Source organism: Neolamprologus brichardi, chromosome 9 (genome assembly GCF_056152115.1).
Source record: "Neolamprologus brichardi isolate AB-2024 chromosome 9, ASM5615211v1, whole genome shotgun sequence".
Lineage (NCBI taxonomy): Eukaryota > Metazoa > Chordata > Actinopteri > Cichliformes > Cichlidae > Neolamprologus > Neolamprologus brichardi.
Genome location: NC_142112.1, coordinates 40,031,961 through 40,057,703, shown reverse-complemented (window position 1 = coordinate 40,057,703; position 25,743 = coordinate 40,031,961). Strand labels below are relative to the sequence as shown.

General features: G+C 44.0%; 2 protein-coding genes across 2 annotated transcripts in view; both read left to right on the top strand.

The window, feature by feature from the left end:
* The window catches only part of sugct (succinyl-CoA:glutarate-CoA transferase), a 66,514-nt gene extending 59,771 nt beyond the window's left edge, over positions 1-6,743 (top strand). The window contains exons 13-14 of the mRNA XM_087846705.1: positions 354-417; positions 5,086-6,743. Of these exons, the coding sequence (XP_087702831.1) occupies positions 354-417; positions 5,086-5,249 (228 nt within the window). The 3' untranslated portion in view covers positions 5,250-6,743. The remainder of the gene's footprint in view (positions 1-353; positions 418-5,085) is intronic.
* A 17,195-nt stretch (positions 6,744-23,938) lies between these two features.
* Positions 23,939-25,743, top strand: LOC148101661 (uncharacterized). Its single transcript, XM_087845539.1, has 2 exons — positions 23,939-24,142; positions 24,766-25,743. Exons 1-2 carry the CDS (start codon positions 23,939-23,941, stop codon positions 25,741-25,743), a joined length of 1,182 nt encoding a protein of 393 aa, XP_087701665.1.

Sequence of the window (25,743 nt, the reverse complement as noted above, 5' to 3'; positions counted from 1 at the left end):
CCTGAGACACAAGCGACTCCAGACACTGGGTCAGGAGATCCAGGTCAAGTTCAGACGTTTGTTCACGTTTGATTCTTACAGTGGGTCAGAATTTACCTGAACTTTACTGTGACGGGGAAAATGACCTCTACAGACCAAAGCATCAGGCTTTTAACATGGGAGTCTATGGGACAGACTCACTGCTGCCTCTGCTGGACGTCAGGGGAACTGCAGCTTCGTTTTTTAACCCCTGAGTTAATGTTTGCTCCACATGTATCTCATGATACATATACAATAAAACATAATGACATGCACCCCCTCCTGCACACAGCACGGGTCAGTGTCTGATGTTTGTAACTGTGTTGTTTTTACAGGTGAAACACAATCGCCTCGTACAGGAGATGAACCATCCAACAGCAGGACGCATCGCTGTAGTCGGTCAGCACGCACACACGCACACACACACACACACACACACACACACACACGCTGTCCTCACTGTAACCCTTCGCCTTCAGTTTTTGACACCAGTTTGGTAAATGACATTTTCCAAGAACACAAACAAATATTTCCCATTAAAACCACAGGATTGTGTTGATCTGACACACAGACACACACTCGTCCACAGGGACTCTCCTGCTTTGATGGATCTCAGCATGTTTCCACTAAGAGGAAGCTGTTTGTCCACCAACATGTATTTACTGTCTAATCTGTCTTCTAACCTGTGTGTGTCTGGCCAGCCGAGCAGGAAGACATTCATAATGACCAGAGGCAGGTCACAGCGTGTGTGTTATAGTACTTGTATGGATCCTCATACGGTCTCATCCTGGACTCAGAGGGTTGGTGTCAGTCGCAGGTCTGTCGGCACACTTGGTTCAGATTTTTAGCTGGTGGTGACATCGGGGGAAAAACGTCCCTTCAAAGCAAACGTCTCAAACACAGCGAGGCTGCTGCTCCATTTCATGCAGTTGGAGTTATTGTGGTGTGGCTGTGGTCTCCAGCCGCTGTCCTCTGGTGTCATAGCTGACATTCCACCAGCTGAGGAAACAGCCAGCACTGCTGCTCAATAACATCAGGATGCTTCCAGAAACATACTGAAAGAACGAGTGATTATCTTCCCGTGAACAGAGCCGTCCATCATGGGCTGTTAATAACAGGGCAGGTATTTGAATCCGAGCAGCCAAAGACCAGATCCACACTGGGGGGGGGCTGTGGTTCAGTAAAATGAGCTAACGAGGAAAGATGGAAAAATTCGGAGAGTCTAAGCCAGAAATCAAAAACAGTGCCTGATCAGGGTCTCGAGCCGGCTGCTCTACAGCCATACAGCATGTGGTTGTGTTTTAATTCTTTGCATCTTGTTCTGTTTAATCTGAACGAGCCCCTAAAAGTAGTGAGTGATGACTGCCGGCCTCTCTGGGCTTTTATAACCAGTATTAAATTCAACGCTCTGTTTTTAAAACGCTACGATGCAACGACAGCCCAGCGGTTTGACAGACACCAAATATTTGAACATGTTAGAAAAGAATGACTCTGAGGCTAACAAAGATTAGCACGGGTGCATGAGGCTTCATAGCCAGGACTCCAAACGTGCAGCAGTATGTTAATGACGGAGATGTTAATGACGGAGATGTTAATGACGGAGATGTTAATGACGGAGATGGATGCTGTCAGGTGTTCTCCTGACTGATGTTTGGTCCATTTTCAGCATCTTTTTCTGCCATGATGCGTTTGTCGCTGCCCATCAGGGACCCTCAATGAAAGTTAACATGAGGGGAAATAAGTTAGCGTTTATCTTCCAGCCTCACTGTGCTAATGTGCTGCTAATGTTAATCATTATTGAGTTTGGGAACTGCAGACGAGCTTGGCCAATGAAATCAGACTGAAGAGGCGGATACATGTGAGCTGGGGCGATAATGTAATCAGTACTCATTAGATAAACATGTTTGTCACATGTATATTAGTGATGGATTCCCTCAGGTTCTTTTTAAACCTTTCGATTGAAACCAGAAATGTTCAGGAAGGTTCGGCTCACTGCAGATGCACTTAAACTCTGTTTCCTGCAAAGACGGAGTCCTGATGGGCTCAGTGAACTCACAGAGCAGAGCTCTACTACATGCTTCACTCACCCAGTCACAGTCACACAGCTTTAATCTGTGCCTAAACACACAGATGGAAGCATTATGACCTGACGTTCATTGTCTTCCCACGGATACCTCAGCATGTGGACCTGATTCGTGAGGGATCTATCCACTGACCCTCCAATTAGTAGGCGACCCGCTCTTCCACCTGAGCCACAGCCAGCCAATCACAATCACATGAATAACGCTCACAGAGATTTAGGTTTGTATGTTTCCTGCAAACTGAACCTCAAACTGAAAATCACCGTCCTGACTTTGTGGCCGAGTCCTCACAGTGTGACTGCAAACAGATTTATGTGCCCACAGCATGACCAACACATGTGCACACACACATCCTGCTAACATGTAACATGATGTCTCACTGCCTCCGTTTGCTCTGTGATCCTGTTCCCTCATGTGATTTACACCAAACCATAATGTGAGAGGAATCTGTGTGTGTGTGCGTTTGTGTGTCAGCCCATTCACAGCCCTAACAATATCCTTTTCTTTGCTCTGCACTTTCCTCTTCTGTGCATCTCTGTTTAGTAAACAACACCAGACACAAGTGTGTGTGTGTGTGCACATTTGTGTGGTGTGTGTGTTGTCTGTACCTCGGAGGTTAATTGGGCGTGAAAACGTGCTGCTCAGAACATTCATTGGCCGACCTGTTGATGGCACTCCTCTGTTTGTGAGTGTGTATTCATGTGTGTGTGCGTGTGCTGTTTCAGAGCCAGGAAATAGCTCAGAACAAACAGTAACAGACTGAAACGTGATGGAGGCAGCGAATCAAAGCAGGACACAAACCAAGCTATTCAAGCTAGAGCCAATGCAACCTGCAGGCAGCGCTAAACACAAACCTGAGGACGGCCCACCTGCCCTGACAGTCCCAGTAACCAACCACAACCACCTGTAACTAAGCAACCAGCAACACCTGTAACTAAGCAACCACAACTACGTGTTACTAGGCAACCATGACAACCTGTAACTAATTAACTATGAACACCTCTAACTAATCAAAGACAACCACCTGTAACTAAGCAACCACAACTACGTGTTACTAAGCAACCGTGACAACCTGTAACTAATTAACCATGAACACCTCTAACTAATCAAAGACAACTATCTCTAACTAAGTAACCATGTCCGCCTGTAACTAAGCAACCAGGAACACCTGTAACTAAGCAACCACAACTACATGTTACTAAGCAACCATGGCCACCTGTAGTTAATTAACTAATTAAATATAACCACCTCTAGCTAATGAACTAGAACCACCTGTAAGTCATCAATCATGAGAACCTCTAACTAATCAAATACAATCATCTCTAGCAAGTCGTTATCCACAGCCATCTGTAACTGAGCAACCACGAACATCTGTAACTAAGCAACCACGATCATCTGTAACCAAGGATACCAAGATCATTTGTAACCAAGCAACCAAATTCTAAAAAACCTGTTTCTAAAAATGTAAAAAAAAAAAATAAAATAAATAAAAATAAACCTTTTGTTTGTTTTTTAAAGTCCTATGTGATCGGGATCTGGTTTGTGTCCTTTTTCAGTTGTTATCTCTATTAACTATGATACAGAGCGATACCATGTATAACTCACAAGTTAACTTATTATATTATGTGATTATATAAACACAAATTATAACATCATTAGTTGATAAACATAAACTAAACAGTTAAAAGAGGTAATATTTACCGTTTATTAACACTAATTGTTGTAATGTGTATAAACACCATTAGAAGTAATACTTGTATATAATTTCTTGAGCACATATCCTTGGGCAAGATACTAACCCCATGTTTGCCTACTGGTGGTGGTCAGAGGGCCCGGTGGCGCCAGTGTCCGGCAGCCTCGCCTCTGTCAGTGCGCCCCAGGGTGGCTGTGGCTACAATGTAGCTGCCATCACCAGTGTGTGAATGTGTGTGTGAATGGGTGAATGACTGAATGTAGTGTAAAGCGCTTTGGGGTCCTTAGGGACTGAGTAAAGCGCTATACAAATGCAGGCCATTTACCACTGACCACAGACACAAAGAAAACTGTCAATCTTTTTCCGCCTCAGTGGTTTGATTATTTCTCCTCTTCAGTTTTAGCACAGAAATGCAAAAGAATGCAATCAGTGAATAACAGGATTACATAATCTTATTCCATAATTATTTGCCCTGACACCCTGAACACACACACAGTCAAACATGACACTACGGGGGCAGATACACATACACTCGTGTCGTCTTGCACGAGTGGCCTCACACACACACACAGTGTGAGAGTTCGGCTCATTAGTGCTGTTCTTTAAAAAAAACAGCTGATTGTTGTGAGTTTCCCAAAATAAAATGTTTCCTTTTCCTCCTCGCTCACTTCCTGCCTTCATTTTTTCTCTAAAACTAATTTAACAGAAAGAAATGAAACGAAAAAGGAAGCTGAATTCAAAAAATAATCTTATATGAAATCAGAATGACTCACAGATGGTTGCTGGTCCCGCCCCTATTATAAGAACATGGTTAATTTGATGTTCCAGGTGACACACACACACACACACACAACCACACACACACACACACACATTTCAGTAACTTCATATACTTTAGATTTATTATTAATTGGCTTAGTTAGTAAACACATCAGTAAACACATCAGCTGCAGGGATTTCACTATGTGGGCATTTTACTTTAGTTCTCCCACTACAATCAGCTTTACATTGTCTGGCCACACCATGAATTACACCACACATTAGTGTTTATGACCTGTTACCCACTGAAAACAGCTGCAACCACAAATGTGATGAAAGATCAGGAAATTGTTCTCCAAAGTGTGAGTGAGACCAGGAACTTGAACACAAACAGGTGAAACATGGAAAGCAGTGGACAAACAAGAGAAGGAATGCAAAGATAAGAAAAATTGAATGAGTGGGATTGAATCTGCATTTCCTTTCCGACAGCACGCGGCTCTGATTCGCTGTCTCTTTTTGTTTGTTTGTCTTCAGGTCCGGCGGTTCGTTTCAGCAGCTTCTCTCCAAGCGGCCCGACACCCCCTCCTCTGATTGGCCAGCACACCGTAGAGGTGCTGCGAGACGTCTTATCGTACAGCAAAGAAGTTATAGAAACCCTGCTGGAGTCAAAAGCAGTGGTTCAGAATGAAGTCTTCTGATTGGCCAAAAGAAAAATAATTAACGAGAGAAAGGAAAAGACAACAACTGATCATTTTTAACTGATCACTAGTTTTGATTTTAAAAGACTGATAATTAAACAATTAGATTTCAGCTGAAAATAAGTTCATATTTCCATTTTTAAATGTATTTTTAAATTATTTATGAACAATTTCTGTATACGGAGTGTTTTTACAAAAATATGAAGCTGATTCTTTTAAGATCTTTGTGTTTTATGACTCTACAGTAACACTACAGAACTCTACAGTGACTCTACAGTAACTCTACAGTAACTCTACAGTAACCCTACAGAACTCTACAGTAACACTACAGTAACTCTACAGAACTCTACAGTAACACTACAGTAACTCTACAGTAACACTACAGAACTCTACAGTAACTCTACAGAACTCTACAGTAACACTACAGTAACTCTACAGTAACACTACAGAACTCTACAGTAACTCTACAGAACTCTACAGTAACACTACAGTAACTCTACAGTAACTACAGAACTCTACAGTAACACTACAGTAACTCTACAGTAACACTACAGAACTCTACAGTAACACTACAGAACTCTACAGTAACTCTACAGTAACACTACAGTAACTCTACAGAACTCTACAGTAACACTACAGTGACTCTACAGTAAAACTACAGAACTCTACGGTAACTCTACAGTAACTCTACAGAACTCTACAGTAACACTACAGTAACTCTACAGTAACACTACAGAACTCTACAGTAACACTACAGAACTCTACAGTAACTCTACAGAACTCTACAGTAACACTACAGTAACTCTACAGTAACTACAGAACTCTACAGTAACACTACAGTAACTACAGAACTCTACAGTAACTCTACAGTAACTCTACAGTAACACTACAGAACTCTACAGTAACACTACAGAACTCTACAGTAACTCTACAGTAACTCTACAGTAACACTACACAACTCTACAGTAACACTACAGTAACTCTACAGAACTCTACAGTAACACTACAGTAACTCTACAGTAACACTACAGAACTCTACAGTAACTCTACAGAACTCTACAGTAACACTACAGTAACTCTACAGTAACTACAGAACTCTACAGTAACTCTACAGTAACTCTACAGAACTCTACAGTAACACTACAGAACTCTACAGTAACTCTACAGTAACACTACAGAACTCTACAGTAACACTACAGTAACTCTACAGTAACACTAGAGTAACTCTATAGAACTCTACAGTAACACTACAGTAACTCTACAGTGACACAACAGAACTTTACAGTAACACTACAGTAACTCTACAGAACTCTACAGCAACTCTACAGTAACACTACAGAACTCTACTGTAACTCTACAGTAACACTACAGTAACTCTACAGAACTCTACAGTAACTCTACAGTAACTCTACAGTAACACTACAGAACTCTACAGTAACACTACAGTAACTCTACAGTAACACTACAGTAACTCTACAGTAACACTACAGTAACTCTACTGTAACACTACAGTAACACTACAGTAACTCTACAGAACTCTACAGTAACTCTACAGTAACACTACAGAACTCTACTGTAACTCTACAGTAACACTACAGTAACTCTACTGTAACTCTACAGTAACTCTACAGTAACTCTACAGTAACACTACAGTAACTCTACAGTAACACTACAGAACTCTACAGTAACACTACAGTAACTCTACAGTAACACTACAGAACTCTACTGTAACTCTACAGTAACACTACAGTAACTCTACAGAACTCTACAGTAACTCTACAGTAACACTACAGAACTCTACTGTAACTCTACAGTAACACTACAGTAACTCTACAGAACTCTACAGTAACTCTACAGTAACTCTACAGTAACACTACAGAACTCTACAGTAACACTACAGTAACTCTACAGAACTCTACAGAACTCTACAGTAACTCTACAGTAACTCTACAGTCATACTGTTCTAACTTTACAGGACACTGATGATTTTTGTCAGATGTTCAGGTCAGTGTTTGAAACAATACGCTACAAATACCAAAGAAAGATCACACCATCATGACCATCATAAAATGTTTCTCAAAGCAAAATATGTTTATTGCACCTTAGAGATGTTTATGAACTTGCTTTTAAATAAAACTTTTGAATCATTTTATGACCTGTGTATGTGCATGTGATGTGACACTGTGGGGGGTTGATGTCGTGATGATTTACTGGAATGTCAATTATAATAAATCGCCTGCAACAAGTTTCAAGAAATGAAGTGAAACGATTGACCTGGAAGCAACCTTCTGGAAAATGTCACCTGTTCGTTCACCTGACTGCTTGTCTCTTTGGTTTGCTGTCCCCACATGACCTCCCCTGTGGGGACAGGTGTTTCTGATAAAGATTGCTGACTAGGTTAAAGTTAGACACTGGGTGTACTTGTTGTTTGATATGCAGCCAACTGTTGGACGATGGACACAGTCATGGGTGAATGAATGAGGATCACCTGAGCTCAAAGGTGAGGTGGAGAATAAATGCAGAAAAACTCAGGCATTCTCTCGTAAACGTAAGATGCTCTTTTCTTTAACGTGGGAGAAAAATGTTAAAAATATAAATGTTATGTTTCATTGATTAGAAACTTTGCAGTTTAAGGTACGTATCACATGAGAACACATGCCTCTGAACAGGAAGTCCCAGATTTTCTCCCTCCACTGATTTCTGATCAAAGGACAAAGGAGGGGGGAACAACTAAGCTGTAGTGCCTCTTCTCTTCACTTCACTGTGCAATACTTTTTGTTAATAGTCAACGGTGCAATAGACTCCAATACTTGAAATGTGCAATTCCCTTGTATTCTTATTCCTATTTATTCTATTTATCCCTTTCATATATTTTATTTATATATGTCTCTGTATTTATATATGTGTATATATATAATATTCTGCTCTGATCTTATCTTATCTCTCTTATCTTAAATCAAGGCACAAAAACAGATCCGCCCACAATGGTGCAAATGTGAAAAAGCTGTTATTGTGAGATAAAAGGTCAGTTTCATTTCTTTTGCTAAAAAATATTAATGAAGAAATGGTAACCTTTCCAGTTTTAATGCATTAAGGTAATGACCATCTGAGCTTCACCCAGTCGTCTGTAATATCATCTCGCCGCGGTTCCTTCCTCGTTGGCAGCTGTCGTTCATGCCACCTTCACGATGGTTCCTATGTTCTAAATTTAGATGGAAATTCAGGATGAAGATGTTCTGAAAAACTTGGAGCTCCGGGAGGCTGGAACCCCGCCGAGCCGCCGGCTTTCTGCCCTTTGGTCTGTCGCTGATGGAAAACTGTTGATCAGTGCAGCTTGAAGCGGTTTGTTTCACACTTCATATGCAGGGAAAACAGAGGAGATGAAGTGTACAGTGTTTGGATGCCGGGTGAGTGATTTCCAGCATCCTCTGCAGGATATTGTTCTGGGACACCAGTGAGAGATTATTGGCAGCAGCCCAGCTTGTTTATGACATTAATCATCTGTGATCATTGCTTGCAATATGGCTGCATGTCAAGGATAAAAAAGTAAGCTCCCAGGAGCTCGATATCTCCTGCTGCACGCCGGGATCTGTCGCTCCTTTTGGAAACGCTGAGCGTGCCATTGATGTCGGTGGGAGGACGAGAGGCAGGTTGACAGTTTGATTAATGGAGAAGAAATCCTCTGGTAGAAAGCGGAATAATTGAATGAACGTGGTGTTTACTGAATTTGAGGAAACGTGACGCATCTGGACCGTGGCGGAGTCGCCGGGGGAGGCGCAGACTGACGTGTTTGTTTGAGTTTTGAGGGAAGAAGGGAGGAGAGGGGAGGCTCAGGTGTGATTCATCACAAACCAGGGACTTACTGTAGCTGTGCCATCCAAAAACTGACACAAACACTGCTCTGGGATCACATGTCATCTTCCTGAGCGGAGCAACCCTCCTACAGAACGCCATTACATTAAACCAGAGCAGAGCAAGTTTGTAAAATAATTGTTTTCAAGGACATTAGCAGATCAGCAGATCGTCCGTGCCTTCAAACTGGAGGCCGTTCAGCCCTGATCGAGGAGTGTAAGGACAAATATTACAAGAACAACAATCAGTCGTCACAGTCAAAGGCACAAATTCACTGGAGGAAAGGCGATTTTCTTAACGACTTAAAGAAAATCACGATGGGCCCCAAGGTGCGTGTAAATTTGAAAGGCCCCACCCCTCCTAAGAGCCAGAGCCTTAAATTCAGACGGGCGAGTTTTTGGTTGTTTTCTGTCTCGTTTTGTCTCAAATTTATTTCTTTATTTTTGTTTCATGACTTCTTTCAGCTAGCTGATGTCCGAACAGAAAATCTTGACTGTGACTTTGACTTCCTGTAAAACAAAACTCTGAAAATCATTCGCATGAAATAAAGCTGCTGCTGTCTGCTGACTGTGGACTTCCTCGTTCTACAGACCGAGTTTGTTTTTGTTCAAACTGGAAATGTAAAATAATTTAAAGAGTGACAGAAACGGCACGATAAGTCCTCGACGCTGAAAAACCCCATATGAGTGTTTTTATCAGTCGCAGGCTGTTGTCCGAGTTCATCATCTCTGACAGCTGTAATCTAACGGGCTGTGTCAGAGCTTCATTCCTGCAGTAAAGACATCAGCAGACTCTGAGCTCATTTTCTGTTGTCATGAACTTATTTAGGACTCGTTACAGGAGCCAAGGTCTAAGAAACTCACACACATGTGTAACAGCAACACTCCAGCTTTTATACATTTTTTTATTTTGAGCTTTAATCTCCTGCCTGTGTGTGTTTGTGCGCTGTGTGATTATGGAAGCGTGTGCATGTGTGCTCTGGCTGGAGGTCGGTCACTGTCACAGCTAATAAAGTTTCTTAAGGCTGTTATTTGTAACATGAATGTGACCGAGCTGCTCTGTTTTGCTGTGTTTACAGCACACCAGATGCAGCTGTTTCTGACTTGTAGAGGGTTGAGTTAGCTAACTGAAGTTTTTAATTCGTTTTTAACTCTATGATGTTAGCATGCAAAGTTAGCCTGTTGCTAGCAGCAGGTGTCTGCTGTTCTTCATCATTCGGCTCTGTTATCGTGGAACCGGCCTGGCAGACACTCAGCACACAGATCAGGGTTCTCTGTATACATATATACCTGTTTAGTGACTGACAGTAAAGAGTCCAGAGATCCAGTACTGTCTGCCTCTTACTTTCACACCAGGACACAACATATGAGCAGACGTAACACACAGTTACAGTTTCAGAGAGAGCTGTGTGTGCATTACGGTGTGGGTAAAATCCATGAGGAGGCGTTAAACCTGACCCGACCCAACCTGCTGCATGTTCAACTCCTTGTGACCCGTTTAGGTTCTTATTGAGCACGTTCCATCCACTGTATGGAGCACTCACGTGTAAATCTTGTGACAGTCCAAATGCTCGTGCATGAACCTGTGAAACTATGAGTCAGTATGTGAGTAACATCTAACCCTAACCGCACCCCTGACCTGGTGGATGTGTTTAACAGGAGTTTAAAATCATGCTAATATTTCTGCATAAGCTGCTCTCCAGGTCCTCAAGGACTCGCTCCACACACCACGCGCAATTACTGCACAAATGAGCAGAAAGCATCTGGGTCCAGATTCATTTGCAAGTGAATCTCTGAGTTTGTCGATCTGAGCCAAAAAGTTCATAACGTTGATATTGGACAGAGTCTGAGCATGACATGGCCACAGGAGCTCCTCGATGCAGGAGGTGCTAGTTTCAAGTTAAAACACTGAGAGGTGTGTCTAAAACCATTAAACAGGAAGTGCACGTGGTGGAGGTGTTGGAGCTGATGACAGGGAGAAACGGTGTCCACATACTTCTGCTCATATTGATTGATTGATTGAATCTTTATTTTGAACATGTTGAAAAAGTACAACAACATAGAATTAAAAGAGACAAACAAACAAAGCAAAACAAAAGGAAAACGAGCAAAAACAACTACGAATAACTTTCATGTTCAAACAGGAGCAGGAAGAAGCGTGAGCTTATTTAATCCCAACCCCTGTCCACTATCTAGTAATCAATAGACTGCAGAAATACCTCCTTACAATCACATTATATGTTACATGTATTTTTTTAAAAATGTATTAATTATATGTATCTATGTATATGTATGTATTTAATCCCACCCCTTTGCCATAAATTATCAGTTAATATTTAGTTGCTTCCTTACTGATATAATTTGTAATAAAAATAGTAAACAGATTTCTGATATACTATAATATTACATCATGAGTTTTTTTTTTAAATAGAGACATTCACTTAATTTAAATATTTTCCTTTTCTTTATAGTTTGAGAAGATCATATTTTTATAACTCTTTTTGAATAGTTTTGTGTTTGGACGTTGCTTTAATTCCATATTCAGACTGTTCCATAGCTTCACTCCATGAACAGAAACACAAAAGCCTTTTCTTGTAGTACGTACCTTCATTGTTTTGAAGTTACAAAAACCCTTAAATTATAACTTCCTTCTTTCAAAACAAACATACTCTGAATATTTCCTGGCAGTTCTTTATTTTTTGCTTTGAATAGAATTTGTGCTGTTTGGAATTTCACTCGATCGACTGCAAAAATAGTGAGTTTGTGTGTTCCTGTAACCTGCATTGTGGATGATTCGAATTGCTTTTTTAAGTAAAAAGTGAGTGTAATGTGGTTTTATAGTTGTTGCCCCAGACCTCTGCACAATAGCTTAAGTATGGTGAAACCAGTGAACAGTATAGAATATGAAGTGATGTTCTGTCCAATAGCTGCTTTGCCTTGTTTAGTGTTGCAATGCTTCGTGATACTTTGGGATGAATATATCTTACGTGAGCTCTCAGTTAAGTTTTTCATCTGTTATTACCCCCAGAAATTTATTTATTTTCAATATCAACACCATTTATTTGAATCTTTTAATGATAATTTGTTTTTATCAAGCCAGAACTTCACTTTACTTATTTCATATCCTCCAATAAATTCTGCAGATCATCACCAGAGCAGAAGATGTTTGTATCGTCAGCAAAGAGAAACATTTTTAATACTTTGAACACTTTACAGATGTCGTTAATGTTTAAGTTGAAGAATTTTGGACCCAAAACTGACCCTTGGGGTACACCACAAGCAATGTCCATACATAAGGAACAACCACCATTTAATTTCACAAACTGCTTTCTGTCACTTGAATAACTCCGGACCCAATCTAAAACTACCCCTCTGACACCATAACGTTCCAGTTTTCTTATTAATATATCAGGATCTATAGAGTCAAATGCCTTTGTCAAGTCTATGAATAACCCAGCCACATGTTGCTTTTTGTCTGTGGTATTTGTGATGTATTGAATCTAATAGTGCCGATGATGTTGATCTGCTTGATCTGAATCCTTACTGACTCTCAGTGAGTAGTTTATGTGTATCTATAAATTTTTCCAGTCGGTTTTATAAAGACTAATGTAATAAAGTTGGAGTTTGGCTCTGTGTTCGGTGACAGCAGCTGATTTGTCTTTTATTGCTCGTCTGTGTTTTTAAACTGAACTGTATTTTCACCCAACTTTAAGAACTGCACATCTGCAGCGTCCTTCAGCTGTTCCTGTGTGTTTTCTGTTTGAACAGATGAGAGCGGCGCTGCTGCTGCTTTATGAGCGAGGAGTGAGCGCTCTCACTTTCTTTGCTCTCTCTCTCTGTTCTCGTCATGCTCGGCCGCCCAGTTGGCTGCCTCTGTGTTGAACTCAGTGTGTGAGAGAAAAATTCGGATGTACGTAACTCACCAGCTCTTTAAGTGTCTCTTATTCCCCAACATCTGGAGTGTGTGTGTGTGTGTGTGTGTGTGCAGGAAGCTGAAGCTTTTTTCTGTCCAGCCTAATGTCGAACACAGACATGGTTATATGAGAGAGACAGACACTAATATAACGTTTGGTAACACACCGAGGTCGCCGTCTGACCTCACATCAGTGGACAAAATGATACTTTTATTTTGAAGGGACACATGATCGGGCCTGTTGCCCCTCCTGCTCGCGCACACAGAGACCATTAATGTGACTCTGTGTTATTATCTGCAGAATGAGGGCTCACACTGATGCAGCAGCACATGATGGCGTATTCAACCTTAAACACAACGTTTCATTGATGTGGTAGTCCGATCTCCTGCCACCGCCCTCCGTCACAGCTGTCCTTGGATCACATAGGATGAGACACTAGAGTCAGTTAAAGACTGTTATTATCCGTATCATGGCTTCTGGGAATTCTGGGATAATCTTTTCATATATTCTTCTGTTGTTGAGTAAAGAGAGTATCAGGAGTGAAAGAGAAGGTTTAAAGATGGAGGTGATGGTGGAGACGGTGGAGCTGGCGATGCTTTATTCAGAACGTCATGTCACATTATGTCATATAAATCATATCGTTGCCCTGAAAGCTCTGCACACATCGGTAAAACACGGAGTGATGGGGCCATGCAGACAGATGCTGTCAGGGAGGAAGAGGAGGACTTCAAATATGGCCGACCGTCCTCTGGACATCGTCTCAGCTCCATGATGACAGGATGAGCTCTTCAGGGACCGGTCTGTTATTCAAGATCACAACTTGTTACAGTGATAAGAAACACACTCACTGATTGAATTCATTTCCTGATGCCTTAAATCTGGTCTTCAGAGCTCGTGGGGACTCTGTCCCTAAAAGGAAGTCCCCGGCGTTCCTGCTGGCACAGATTCATTTCCTGACATGTGCGCTGTCTCTCTGTGTAAATTGAGGGTGACAGGAACGAGTTGCAGGTTCAGCTGCAGCCTGCAGAGAGTGTGAGGTGTTTATGGTGGAAACACACACACACATACTGGGAGCTCGGGTCTCCCTCATATGACGTCCACAGGGAGTTTCTCTGGAAAGCACTTCCTGATGTGAGCCGGATGGAGAGAGAGACAGGTCCTGTGCAGCTGCAGCAGCTGGATTTCACATTAGAGCAGTCGAGATGCCCCGCTCCACAGACAGGATGTGTACTCCCGGTTTCCATGGCAGCACCGTCCTTTTCCTCGTTTCCTCCCGTTCTGCCGTTCGTTCCGTCAGAGGAAGTAAGAGCGAGATGGATTCAGCAGAGAAGTTTAGAATTGACATTTATATTTACGGACAGACACGTGGTCCTAAAATCTGCTCTCATATTTTATATGTATTCATATACCAAAAAACATGACGACGTCACATTTGAAAAGAAGCTAAAACAGCTGGACCGCCCCCTGGTGGCTGCCTGCAGTAAAAGTCCCAAACTCCGCCCCCCAGAATCTGTTTTCTATTCAGCTGAATTCTATTTATAAATCATCATTTCACACCAAGAGTCACCTCAGAGTCACTAAGAGCGGTGCTAGGACACATGTGCTAGGACACATGTGCTAGGACACATGTGCTAGGACACATGTGCTAGGACACATGTGCTAGGACACATGTGCTAGGACACATGTGCTAGGACACATGTGCTAGGACACATGCATGAGCGAAGCTGAGCCATGTATTCAGGCTGAATTACAAAATCATGGCAAGTGGTCAGACACTGAGACACAGGAACATGGACACAGCAGGGTGACAGCTGACTGTGTTCAAAGACAGTGAGACATAAGCACTAGAGGTAACTGCCAAAATAAAACAGGAAGTGAGAGATGTAACTAAAAAGAAATGGATGAAGTTCACATAGAGGACCCAAAAGGCTGGCACAGGGGACACTTAGGGAATCAATACCCACTGTGAATATGAACTAAAGGTGAAAAAGAAATGTAAAATCCCCAAAACTCAAACACACCACCACTCAGATATCATGATACTCACAACTCTTTATAATGTAAGAAGTATGAAGACATTCAGAACATACATCAGTCAATCATCAGAATATAAAAATAAATGAATCTAAAGGTATGAAAAGTATCTCAAACATGAACATGCAGGAATATAAGAGAAATATGTCCATATATATTATTTTACAAAAGAAAACAGTGTTAGGAAAAGTAAAATGATCACACAGTAATAATATGAGCAGGAAGTATGAAATTACTCACAGTGCATAAATGTTTGGGGGGCTTAGAGAGGGGGTGCAGCTAAGAGACGTCGCTGTGTTATGAAAAGTTTGAGTCTGTAAACTATCCTGGACCTGATGCTGCAAAAACTTTTTCTAGAGGGGACCAGGGAGACCGGCATGTGGCGGGGGTGGGCGGAGTCTTTGATGATGACACAGGGTCTGCTGAGACAGCGTCTAAGCACTGACATTCTGGAGGGATGGAAAAGAAGTCCTAATGATCATCTTTGCAGGGCTTTGTGAGGGTTGGAGCAGCCAGACCAGATGCAGATACAGCTGTGGGCATGCTCTCGTCGTGCCTCAGGTGTACTCTCCTCATCCGGCGCAGGAAGTGACACATCCAGGATGTCAGCTATCTCCACCCCCAGAAACTTGATGCAGCGCGGTTTTCAGTGAGTGGAGTGACTCGATGATCATCTCCTCGGCCTCACCTCCTCTCTGTAGGACCGGCTGTTGCTGGGGGATGATCGTATTGAATGCTGAGCTAAGGTTAACAAGCAGCATTCGTACATGATCTTCTCCTCCAGATGTGCCAAACATTCAGTGCTTTCTCACCTGGGTGAAGACCAGCTTTTATTTATATTACTTTTGTTGTCCTCTCCTACAGATATACAGAAGAATCTGTTGAGCTCGTCGCAGAGCTGGAGGAGCAGCAGCTCTACTCTGAGCACCTCCTGAACGGTTCCTCCTCTCATCTCTGAGGCGGAGCCCAGACGCCCTATAGAGGAAACTGATCTCTTCTGCAGATCTCATTGTTCTCTCAGCTCGTGGTCATGGCTGAGGTGTAGATTGACCTTCACCTTCATTCCCAGACCAGAGTGGTTACGCCACCATTTTTCATCAGAGAACTGTGGCCTCAGACTCTGTGCTAATTCTCATCACTGCTGCTTTGCACTCGGCTGCTAACTGTGCCGATGTGTGCTGGAGGTCATTGGCTGATGGGGTTCTGACACCGAGGTTTCTAAGGTGTTACGACGTGTTGTGCCTCTGTGACAGCCAGTGGGCTGGCCTTGTGTTTTGTCATATTTTAACTTTTGCATGCAGCAGGACCGAGTCTAAGCGACTAGACTAGACGAGACTGTCAGTCAGGGGTCAGGAGTTTCATTCTAGCAAGATTTTCTCTGTCTTTGGACAGCTTTAGACACCAAAGCAACTTTAACACACAGAGTTAATAACTACGCTGACAGGCACCGAGTGTGTGGGCTTAAGTTAGTTAAAGTGTCCTGATGATGATGGATGTGTGTTTGAAAGCTGATGGTAGGAATCTGTGGTTTCCACAGCACGACAGCCTCCGGTTCCAGTTTCAGGCTCACACTGGTCCCTCTGGACCTGAAGCAGAAGTGACGCTTCCCTGTGGACACGATCAAACTGACGAGACGAGAGGACGGGTGAAAAACAAAGCGGCGTTATGAGGATCCCACCTGTTTCCACACGGAAACGGGCTGTGAAACTGCTCAGCAGCTGAAACACCAGCCTGATGCTGCTCACACCAGAGGCTGCAGCGGGGGTCTCAGAGCGCCCTCGCTCTCAGACGAATGGCGCTGAGCGGAGGAGTGTCTCCATGCACGCTCAATAATCAGGTCAGGAAGTCCCAGAAAAGTAACTCTGTGAAAGTGAAGGGGCCAGAGGAGGATGGATTTTAACACGCTCAACAAATTAAATACAATAAAATGTCTTAAAACAGCTAAAATAAAACTGTAGAAGAAGAAAAGGTGAGGTATTCACCCAGGATGAGTTCCTGATCAGTTTGTCTGAGTCAAACATGGACACGTTCCTGTGGATCCTTAATTCAACACAAATTATCAATAATATAAATTTACGACTTTTAGCATATCCGTAGCTCTAAGCTAGCCTCCAGGTAGCTCATCCTCACATATTAGCTAGCCCGGGTTCACTCGTGGTCCAAACACTGCTGCTGCTCACTTCTTCATCTCTGTCCAGCAGCAGCTCAGTGATGGAGACTCAGAATCTGGAGCTCTGCTGTGGGGAGAGACTCCCACTCTGACTCAGAGCTGATGGTGGGGATGGTTTATAAAAGATGTTCTCACATTAACACGTATTATGTTAATGTTAAACACAAAGCTGCGGTGTCACAGCAAATATTAGGATTTTAATGCAATAACAAACATTTATGAAGCCCAGATGATGTACGCACCGCCGCGCTGTCGCGTTCCCACAGTCGCTGGTCATTCTGAGTTCATATGTAACGTTTGAGCCATTAAAGCCATAAATCCTCTGGCTCTGCTTAAATGATGCGGTGATGGGACAAAGCAGCTCCAGCTGTGCGAGGATGAGGATGTTCAGAGAGGAAGGTGACTCACTGTTGCTGCTTTCAGCTGAAGACCCCACCCTCATCTTCCTCTGTCAGCCTGAACTCCTCCATCTGCATCTAATCACCTCCGTTATCGTGCCTTTTTGTCACTGTGGGAATGCAGCAGTCATCAATCAATCAGTCGTCACCTTCTCTTTTTCTAATCAACTTGCACTTGTTGTTTTTTCCACAGGCAGGCTGCAGCTCCACGGCCTCCACCTCTGAAAACTGATGCTTTAAAGCTGGATTCTCTCACGTGTCCAGCAGGGGGCGACTCCTTTGGTTGTAAAGAGATGTCTGATCGCTGAGCTGAGTCTCAGTCGCTGCTTTCAGGTCTGATCGATGAAACAGACCTCCCGTCACTGTCACGCCCACACCAAAGATGGCAGCACTCTTCCTGCACAGGAAGCAGGACTAACTGATGTGCAGGATGTAAAGCAGGAGTTGGCAACCTTTCTGATGACGAGTGCATCTAAAATTTCCTCAGCAGTCAGTGTGCCATATGATTGCATTAGCAATAAATTTAATAACGCTCTATATTAACAGTTACACACTACATAGATCAACTTTATAGGATTATATTTGTTCACAGATGTTGGCAGCTGTCAGCGAATAGTTATCAGCTATTCTGAAACAAAAAAAGACTTTTTATCCATAACAGCAAATGAACTGAACAACAGAAAATACAAATGCTATTTATGGTCTCCTCACAACAATGATAAGAAAAATAAACTGGGCCAATATGGCATGTTTGTTAATACAAAGACACACGTGTTAATGTGATCAGAGACACAGGTCTCCGAGTGTCCAGCATTCAGGACTCATGTGAGAGAAAATCTGCTCACACAGACATGTAGAGCCAAATACTGTCAATAAGGCCTCTGCAATGTTCTGAAGACAGTTAAACCTGTCAGGTAGTGATGTCCAGCAGGTGAACATGCAGCTCCATGAACACGCACAGCTGTGGATTCCAGCTGCAAACTTTGACCCCACAGAGTCGAGCTTTTCAGTTCAATCAGCTGCATTTCGATGTCCTCTGTGTCCAACCAGTTAATGCGAGACAAATCCAGCTGACAAACCTTTCTGGTTTGATCAGAAAATAAAATATTGGTCCAAACACCTGAAAGTCCCAAAAATGCATTGTGAATTCTGTCTCGAGTCTACGGATGTATCCGAGTATTTCCGTGGTGCTGATGCTGTGGTGAGCGGACAGCTGCTGAAGCTTTTGAAGTGTTGGAACGTGGAAAGCTAACAACGTCCCTCTCAGCGGTAGGCTAAGTTATTTTTAGCCAATTACAAGTTGAATCTGGTAGTTGGGTTGTTAGTTAAGATACCGTCATTAAGAAGAGGCACAACTAATGTGTCTATGCGAGCTGATTTGCGATATGCACCGCTGGCCCGGCCATTTATTTTTTAATGCACCTTCTTAGATTAATTCACTGCGTGTCGTGCCCAGGGCTGGACTGGGACAAAAAAAAACAGCCCGGGCATTTTGACGAGAGATCGGCCCCCCAGGTATTAAAGCCATAAAGCCTTTGAATGAAAACGCTGTTATGACAGTGATGTACAGTGTTGTTGGTATATGTATGATTTCTATACATTTTACGTCAGATAAAAACTTTGGTTGTAAGATTCAGATCATTATTTAATAAGACCCCTGATGTAAAGGGAACACCAACGGTAACGTCAATGGCAGATTCTGATGAATTCTGATGAAATGAAAAGCGAGCTCTAACTTGCAGCTTTGCTCGGGCACGAGTAAAATGGCCTCGGTGCGTGAGGGTCAGTGATTTCAGGTCTGTGGTGTTGGGCAGGGCTGACGGGGTTAATGAGTGTGTTCGTGGTCGCAGCATTTCCAACTCGTTTGGCTCTCCTTTATCTCCGGACTCTTTTATCCTGATGGTTCAGGTTCAGTTCACACGGAGCAGAGACATTCCCCCTCTGCTGTCTCCCTTCATCAGGTTCTCTTTCTGTCTTTCTTTTTTTTGAGTCCAGGGCATCAGCCGTGACTCTCGGTCCAATTATAGCCGTCCGGTCTTTATGTCCCTGCGACCCCCCTGAACTCTGATGGCAAACGTTCGGGATCAGAACCGGCGTTCCTCTGTCGAACAATGCTCATGACCTTGGTCATGAGCATTGTTGATAATCTGGCTGGAGGCTGTGTACCCGCTGAGGACGGTCACGTTTCTGCGTCCTCTGTGACTCTGCTGGGACACAGACAGGATGTCCACGGAGACCTTTTTAAGCCACAGAAGTGTTTCGAGGCTACGACACAAAACTACATTTAAATCCACAAATGGAGGAAGATCAACAACACTGTAACCCAGGAGACCGCCGCTCATGATTCATGTGGGAGCTTTTTCATTGCACTCTGTGTTTAAGTTTAGAGACTGAAGCTGTTTGGTTGTGATGGTTCGCTGTGTGAGCCTAGAACAGTTACATACACACCACACATACGAATGAAGGGCAGAGCCATGTTAGCCAATAGTTTGTGACTTTTCTGACTCGTGAGCAAACACATCGAGAAAAAGATTTTCTGGAAGTTTCTGCGTGACTGCTTGAAACACACTGACCTCCAAAAAGTGAACGAGGGACGTGAAACAAAGTGGAGGCAGAACAGCGAGCGAGGAGGAGGAGGAGGAGCGGGTCATGCAGGGTAGACTGGGCCTCACACCATTCAGAGGAAACAACAGAGACACAGAGACGGGACATGAACCGGCCCAGGACGCCTCTTTACTCAAAATATAAGTTATAACTGAAACACGTCCCACCACAGGTGACCTCCGTGATCTTACAGTACCAGTGTTTCCACAGTGACCGCTTCACTCACCCTTCGAGAGGTCAAAGTTCACTCCGAACCAGACGTCCCAACACTGAAGCAGTAAAGAGGGCTTCAGCCTCGCCTCACCTGAACCCTGCATGGACCCGTCCTTTTACCAGAAACAACAATCCCAACTCCAGCTGACTGCACCGCAGGAAGAAAACAGGACGGAGGAAGCCAGAGCCAAACGTTCACCTCCTGCTGCTCCTTCAACAACAATGATCTTTTTCACTCATCTCACTGAAAACAAACCTGAAATGTGACATCATAATCAACGTTACGTTCCCACAACACTGAACTGATTTGAAGTCATTTGTAATGTCTGAAATGTTCATTTATGTTGTTGCTGCTGTGTGTCTCACGCTCCTCAGTCCACGAGGTCAGAGATGAGATTCAGGGTGGAAAACATGATGTTGGAAGTTCCTGATAAGCCCCAGTAACACAGGCCCAGACACTGGTGACCCCGTAACCTGGGTCACTAACATGATGAAATGGGTGTTAGAAGGTAAACCGTGTTGCACCCAAAACTTTGTGGTGACTGCTTTGGCTGCAGTTTGGATGGAAGATGCTGACTCATCTGCAAACACAGAGTTCACGTGGATGTGAAACAAGGACAAAGGAAAAGCTGCATCTTTTGAAATGTGCGCAACTTTCCCTCAGTGGTGGAGGTGAAGACATTTCTGTTAACAGAGGAGTCACAATCTTCAGTGCAAACTGCAGAAATCAGCTGGTGACCAAAGAGCGCATGAGAGGTTGTTTTTTTTCCCCGTTTGGCTCTTTTGCATCAGAATTATTGTCTAAAGGCGAAGAAAGACCATCCAGTAATGGTCTATTTGATTCACCTTTTATTGTTTATTTTATTTATTTTTTGTTTTCACTTGCTAGATACGGGACAGACTTGAATGAGTTCAAGAAAAGGGAGAAAGGAAGAGGGGGAAAAACAGCGGAGAAGAGGGACGGGGATAAAGGACAAAAAACAAAAACCAACTAAATAAGCAGACAAAAATACATATATCAATCACCTGGATCACCTGTTGAGAAAGAAAAAAGAGAAAACAAGCAGAAGAAAAAGAGAGCAAAAAAGGGCCCGAAGTGGCCCGAGCAAGCCCCAGGCTCCAGGCCCCGATAAGCAGCCACCAAGGAGTGAGCCGGTGTGTACCTGGACGCCCATCCCCAGACACAAAGAACCACCAATGCACCGAAGTCTGAGGGCGTCTGCCACTGGCAGGGGAAGTGGGGGGGGGGGGAATAGGCCTCCATACCATAGAGGGCCTGAGATGTCCCCAGAAAGGTGGCGTCTGATACCCAACCTGACATATAGACACAGACATACAGGCACACACAGATACAAACATCCATTCCCACCCTCATGCTCTCATATGCACTTACTCCACACTCACCCAACATGGAGACAGACATAGAGAGATGCTGTACACACAATCACACTCTCCAAGCGTACTCTAAGAACCGGGTCTAGGTACCTTTGCCCCTGGAGGTGGAAACTGCAGCCAGACCCAGGTGGTGTTACCCTTTTCCCTGAGGTGGGGAGAAGCAGACTGCCCCGACTCCGCAGCAGCAGGGAGACTCCAAACCCCCCCTCCGCCCGCTCATATGTAGTGTTGATGTATGTGTGTTCTAAGGTGCATTTAAAACCCAGGAGGGCATGGAGCTACCTGCCAGAGAGCAGCAGGTAAGCGCACAGCCCCTCCTGAAAGCTCTCAGTGTCTACGTGTATTTAAAATTGAGAGGTGGGCAACGACCCCAGGGGTGAGGTGTACACCCTGATGGTGTTTTGGAGTCCGTGTAGCCTGCCCACCTGGGGCTGGCGCATGAGAGGTTTTTGATAGAACAGCCGCTGTGCCATCAACCTCTGGCAACCACTCGCCAGCTGGTCAGGGACTGTGCTTGCATCAATATCTCTGTCCGTCTATAGACCAATGAAAAGATACCAAAGTACGAGTGATGTCTCCCTTTGCATCTTCGAGCCCTGAGATGATCTCATATCCTGTAAATTGCTGCTATGTTGTAGTTGAAGTTGCTCTGATCGTCTGGAGACTAACCTGAAGAGGAGCTGCTGGAATCGATTGTTTCTGCCGTTTTCGTGAGTGTTTGTGTCCCGTTCACTAACGCTGGAGCCTGGAGAGCTGAGAAGGAAGCTGCATTTTTTGGCTGTTTGGACGTTGTGGATAAATCTGTGCTAATTGTACCAGTGTGCTTGGCAGGCTGCCTCTGGCTCAGTAAACGAGCAAATTACTCTGTGATTTATCATCTTAGAAGCTCATCCGTCTCTTGCTAATGGACGTTATTCAGCACGAAGCAAAGCCTTCACAGAGAAGACTGAGATGATGGACGGGGCAAAGTCAACTCAGGACTGCAGCGCTGCAGCATTTCCAGATTAGCATGTGTAAAGTTCACCAGATGTTTGGGCCACATTGCCCTGATTCTGCATTAGTAACTCGAATCCACCTGTAAATAAGCACAGGTCTGTTTCTATATATCTACATTATGAAATCAAGGCGTTGAGCTGTTTTTCTGAGCTGACGGGAAGCGTTTTTGTAGATACGTGGTCATCACAGAACAGGATGGACAGGGGCTTACACAGCCCAAAAAGTACACAACTTTTAATTGTAATCAAGTATTTACATACTGTACTATTACTGCAGTCGAGAAAAAACTCCTCAGTCAGGAAGGTGAAGATGTCCAGGCAGAGCACAGCAGGAGGCAAACTGTCAGGTTTTAGATCCAAGCAAGCAAACAGTTTATTTATATAGCAGAACAACCCCCAGCTGAACACAAAGTGCTGTACACAGGACACGCCAGACATGATGCACTGAACAAGTTAAAGAAATAAAAATAAAGTAATATAAAATGCAGAAAAAATATTTTTTTTAAAAATCGACGAAGGCTTTGTTCCATGATGAGCTACTAAATGAAAAAGTCATTCAGTGTTTGGCAGCAGTTTAAACCCACAGTGAAAAACGTGGCCATTAGTTTTATTACACATGAAGATCTGAAGCCCACAAGCATTTTGTTTCCACAGGTGGATTTGGTGCTTGGACACGAGACGGTGGTCTTCGATTTCCTTGAGGGTGGACAGATTGACCAAATCTTGGGACGGGGATCAACAAACAGAGTCGGTACGAGCCAGTAAGGCCGGTCAATGCCACAGCTGGTCTTCAAACACTCAGCAGTCTAATGACAGATGAGCTGCAGGTGTGAAAGCCCAAAGATTGCACTGAATCCTGTTACGTCTCCAGCTCAGAGACAACCTAAACATGATGGCGACTCTCTGCTCTTCCCACTCCAAAGAAACGGCAGCACAGAACAATTCCAGATGCTCGGTGAAGTTTCCTCACCTACCAGCACAACAACCAGAAGAGATCCGCTCTTCAACATCAGACCTGAGAAAAAGCTGTTCCCACTCCTGCTGAGCCTCCACAGTGCTGAGTACTTACAGCGTATGATGCATATTTATAATTTACTCTTTACAAAGACTCTTACATGAAGCTAACAGCATCCAGCTCAGAGTATGCTAACTCTCAGCAGTTCGTAGGTTCGGATCCTGCTACTGAGCCAGCACTGATGCTGCTGCAGGAGTTTAATCCACCCGTGATCCAAAGACGCCATCATTCCCAAACCATCACCCAGCAGCCTCCACCTGTCTCAGCATCAAACACACACATCGTAATGGGCGGAGCCATGGATGTAAGCAAATATGATCTGACGAGTGATACTGCATTCATTTATATGTCAGGTGACTCAAACCGTTCGAAAGAACATGAACACCACACATAATCAGACACAGCCAATCAGAAACCAGGCGGCGGTCAGCGGTTGGCGGTGACCGTCTGAAGCGGACGTCCTGCTGAGCTGCAGGAGAGCGTCTGACTGGGATGTATTGTGTGAATAATCCAGAACACATTGTTGAGCCGAACACAGAGACATGGTTGATCAGATAGCCGGAGCATATTAGCCTTCAAAGGTTTCTCTGTCTGAGGTTCGGTCAGGACCTCCTCCACCCCCCTCCACCCCCTCTGCAGTGAGATTTCTCTCCACAGATAACATCAAAAATGTTTTTAAGTGTGAAATCTGCTGAAGTGACTGCAGAAAAACACTCAGACGGGAGGTGAAACAGAGTCTGACAGCAGAAACTGATTTAAACACAAAAATCTTCCAAGGATCGCTGTCCTGGATCTACAACTATAATGACGTAGAAGAAGGAGGAGGAGCAGGTGGAGGAAGATATACAAGGTCTGTAAGTAGGTTGGAGGGGTGGTGGAGTCTCAGGTTACCAGCCTGGACGCTGCTTTCCCCACTCACTGTTTTAGATTCATGTGACACAAGCTGGATCCATCCATCCATCCATCCATCCATCCATCCATCTGCCCATCCAACCATCATCCATCTGCCCATCCATCCATCCATCCATCCATCCATCCATCCATCCATCCATCTGCCCATCCAACCATCATCCATCTGCCCATCCATCCATCCATCCATCCATCTATCCATCCATCCATCCATCCATCCATCCATCATCCATCCATCCATCCATCCACCCACCCATCTGCCCATCCATCCATCCATCCATCCATCCATCCATCCATCCATCCATCCATCTGCCCATCCATCCATCTATCCATCCATCTGCCCATCCATCCATTCATCCATCCATCCATCCACCCACCCATCTGCCCATCCATCCATCTGCCCATCCATCCATCCATCCATCTGCCCATCCATCAATCCATCTCTCCATCCATTCATCCATCCATCCATCCATCCATCCATCTGCCCATCCATCCATCTATCCATCCATCCATCTCTCCATCCATCTATCCATCCATCCATCCATCCATCCATCTGCCCATCCATCCATCTATCCATCCATCCATCCATCCATCCATCCATCCATCCATCCATCCATCTATCCATCCATCCACCCATCCATCTGCCCATCCATCCATCCATCTCTCCATCCATCCATCCATCCATCCATCTCTCCATCCATTCATCCATCCATCCATCCATCCATCCATCTGCCCATCCATCCATCTATCCATCCATCCATCCATCTGCCCATCCATCCATCCATCCATCCATCTGCCCATCCATCCATCTGCCCATCCATCCATCCATCCATCCATCCATCCATCCACCTCCTCATTTCTCAGAGAGAGCCTGACCCTCACCCTCAGCTCATTTCTGCTGCTGTGTCATTGGTTTGCTCACAGATCATGGTCATAGCAGGTGGAGCTCCACCTTCACAGTCACACCAAAACAAAAGACAGTCAGTGTTTTTCTGA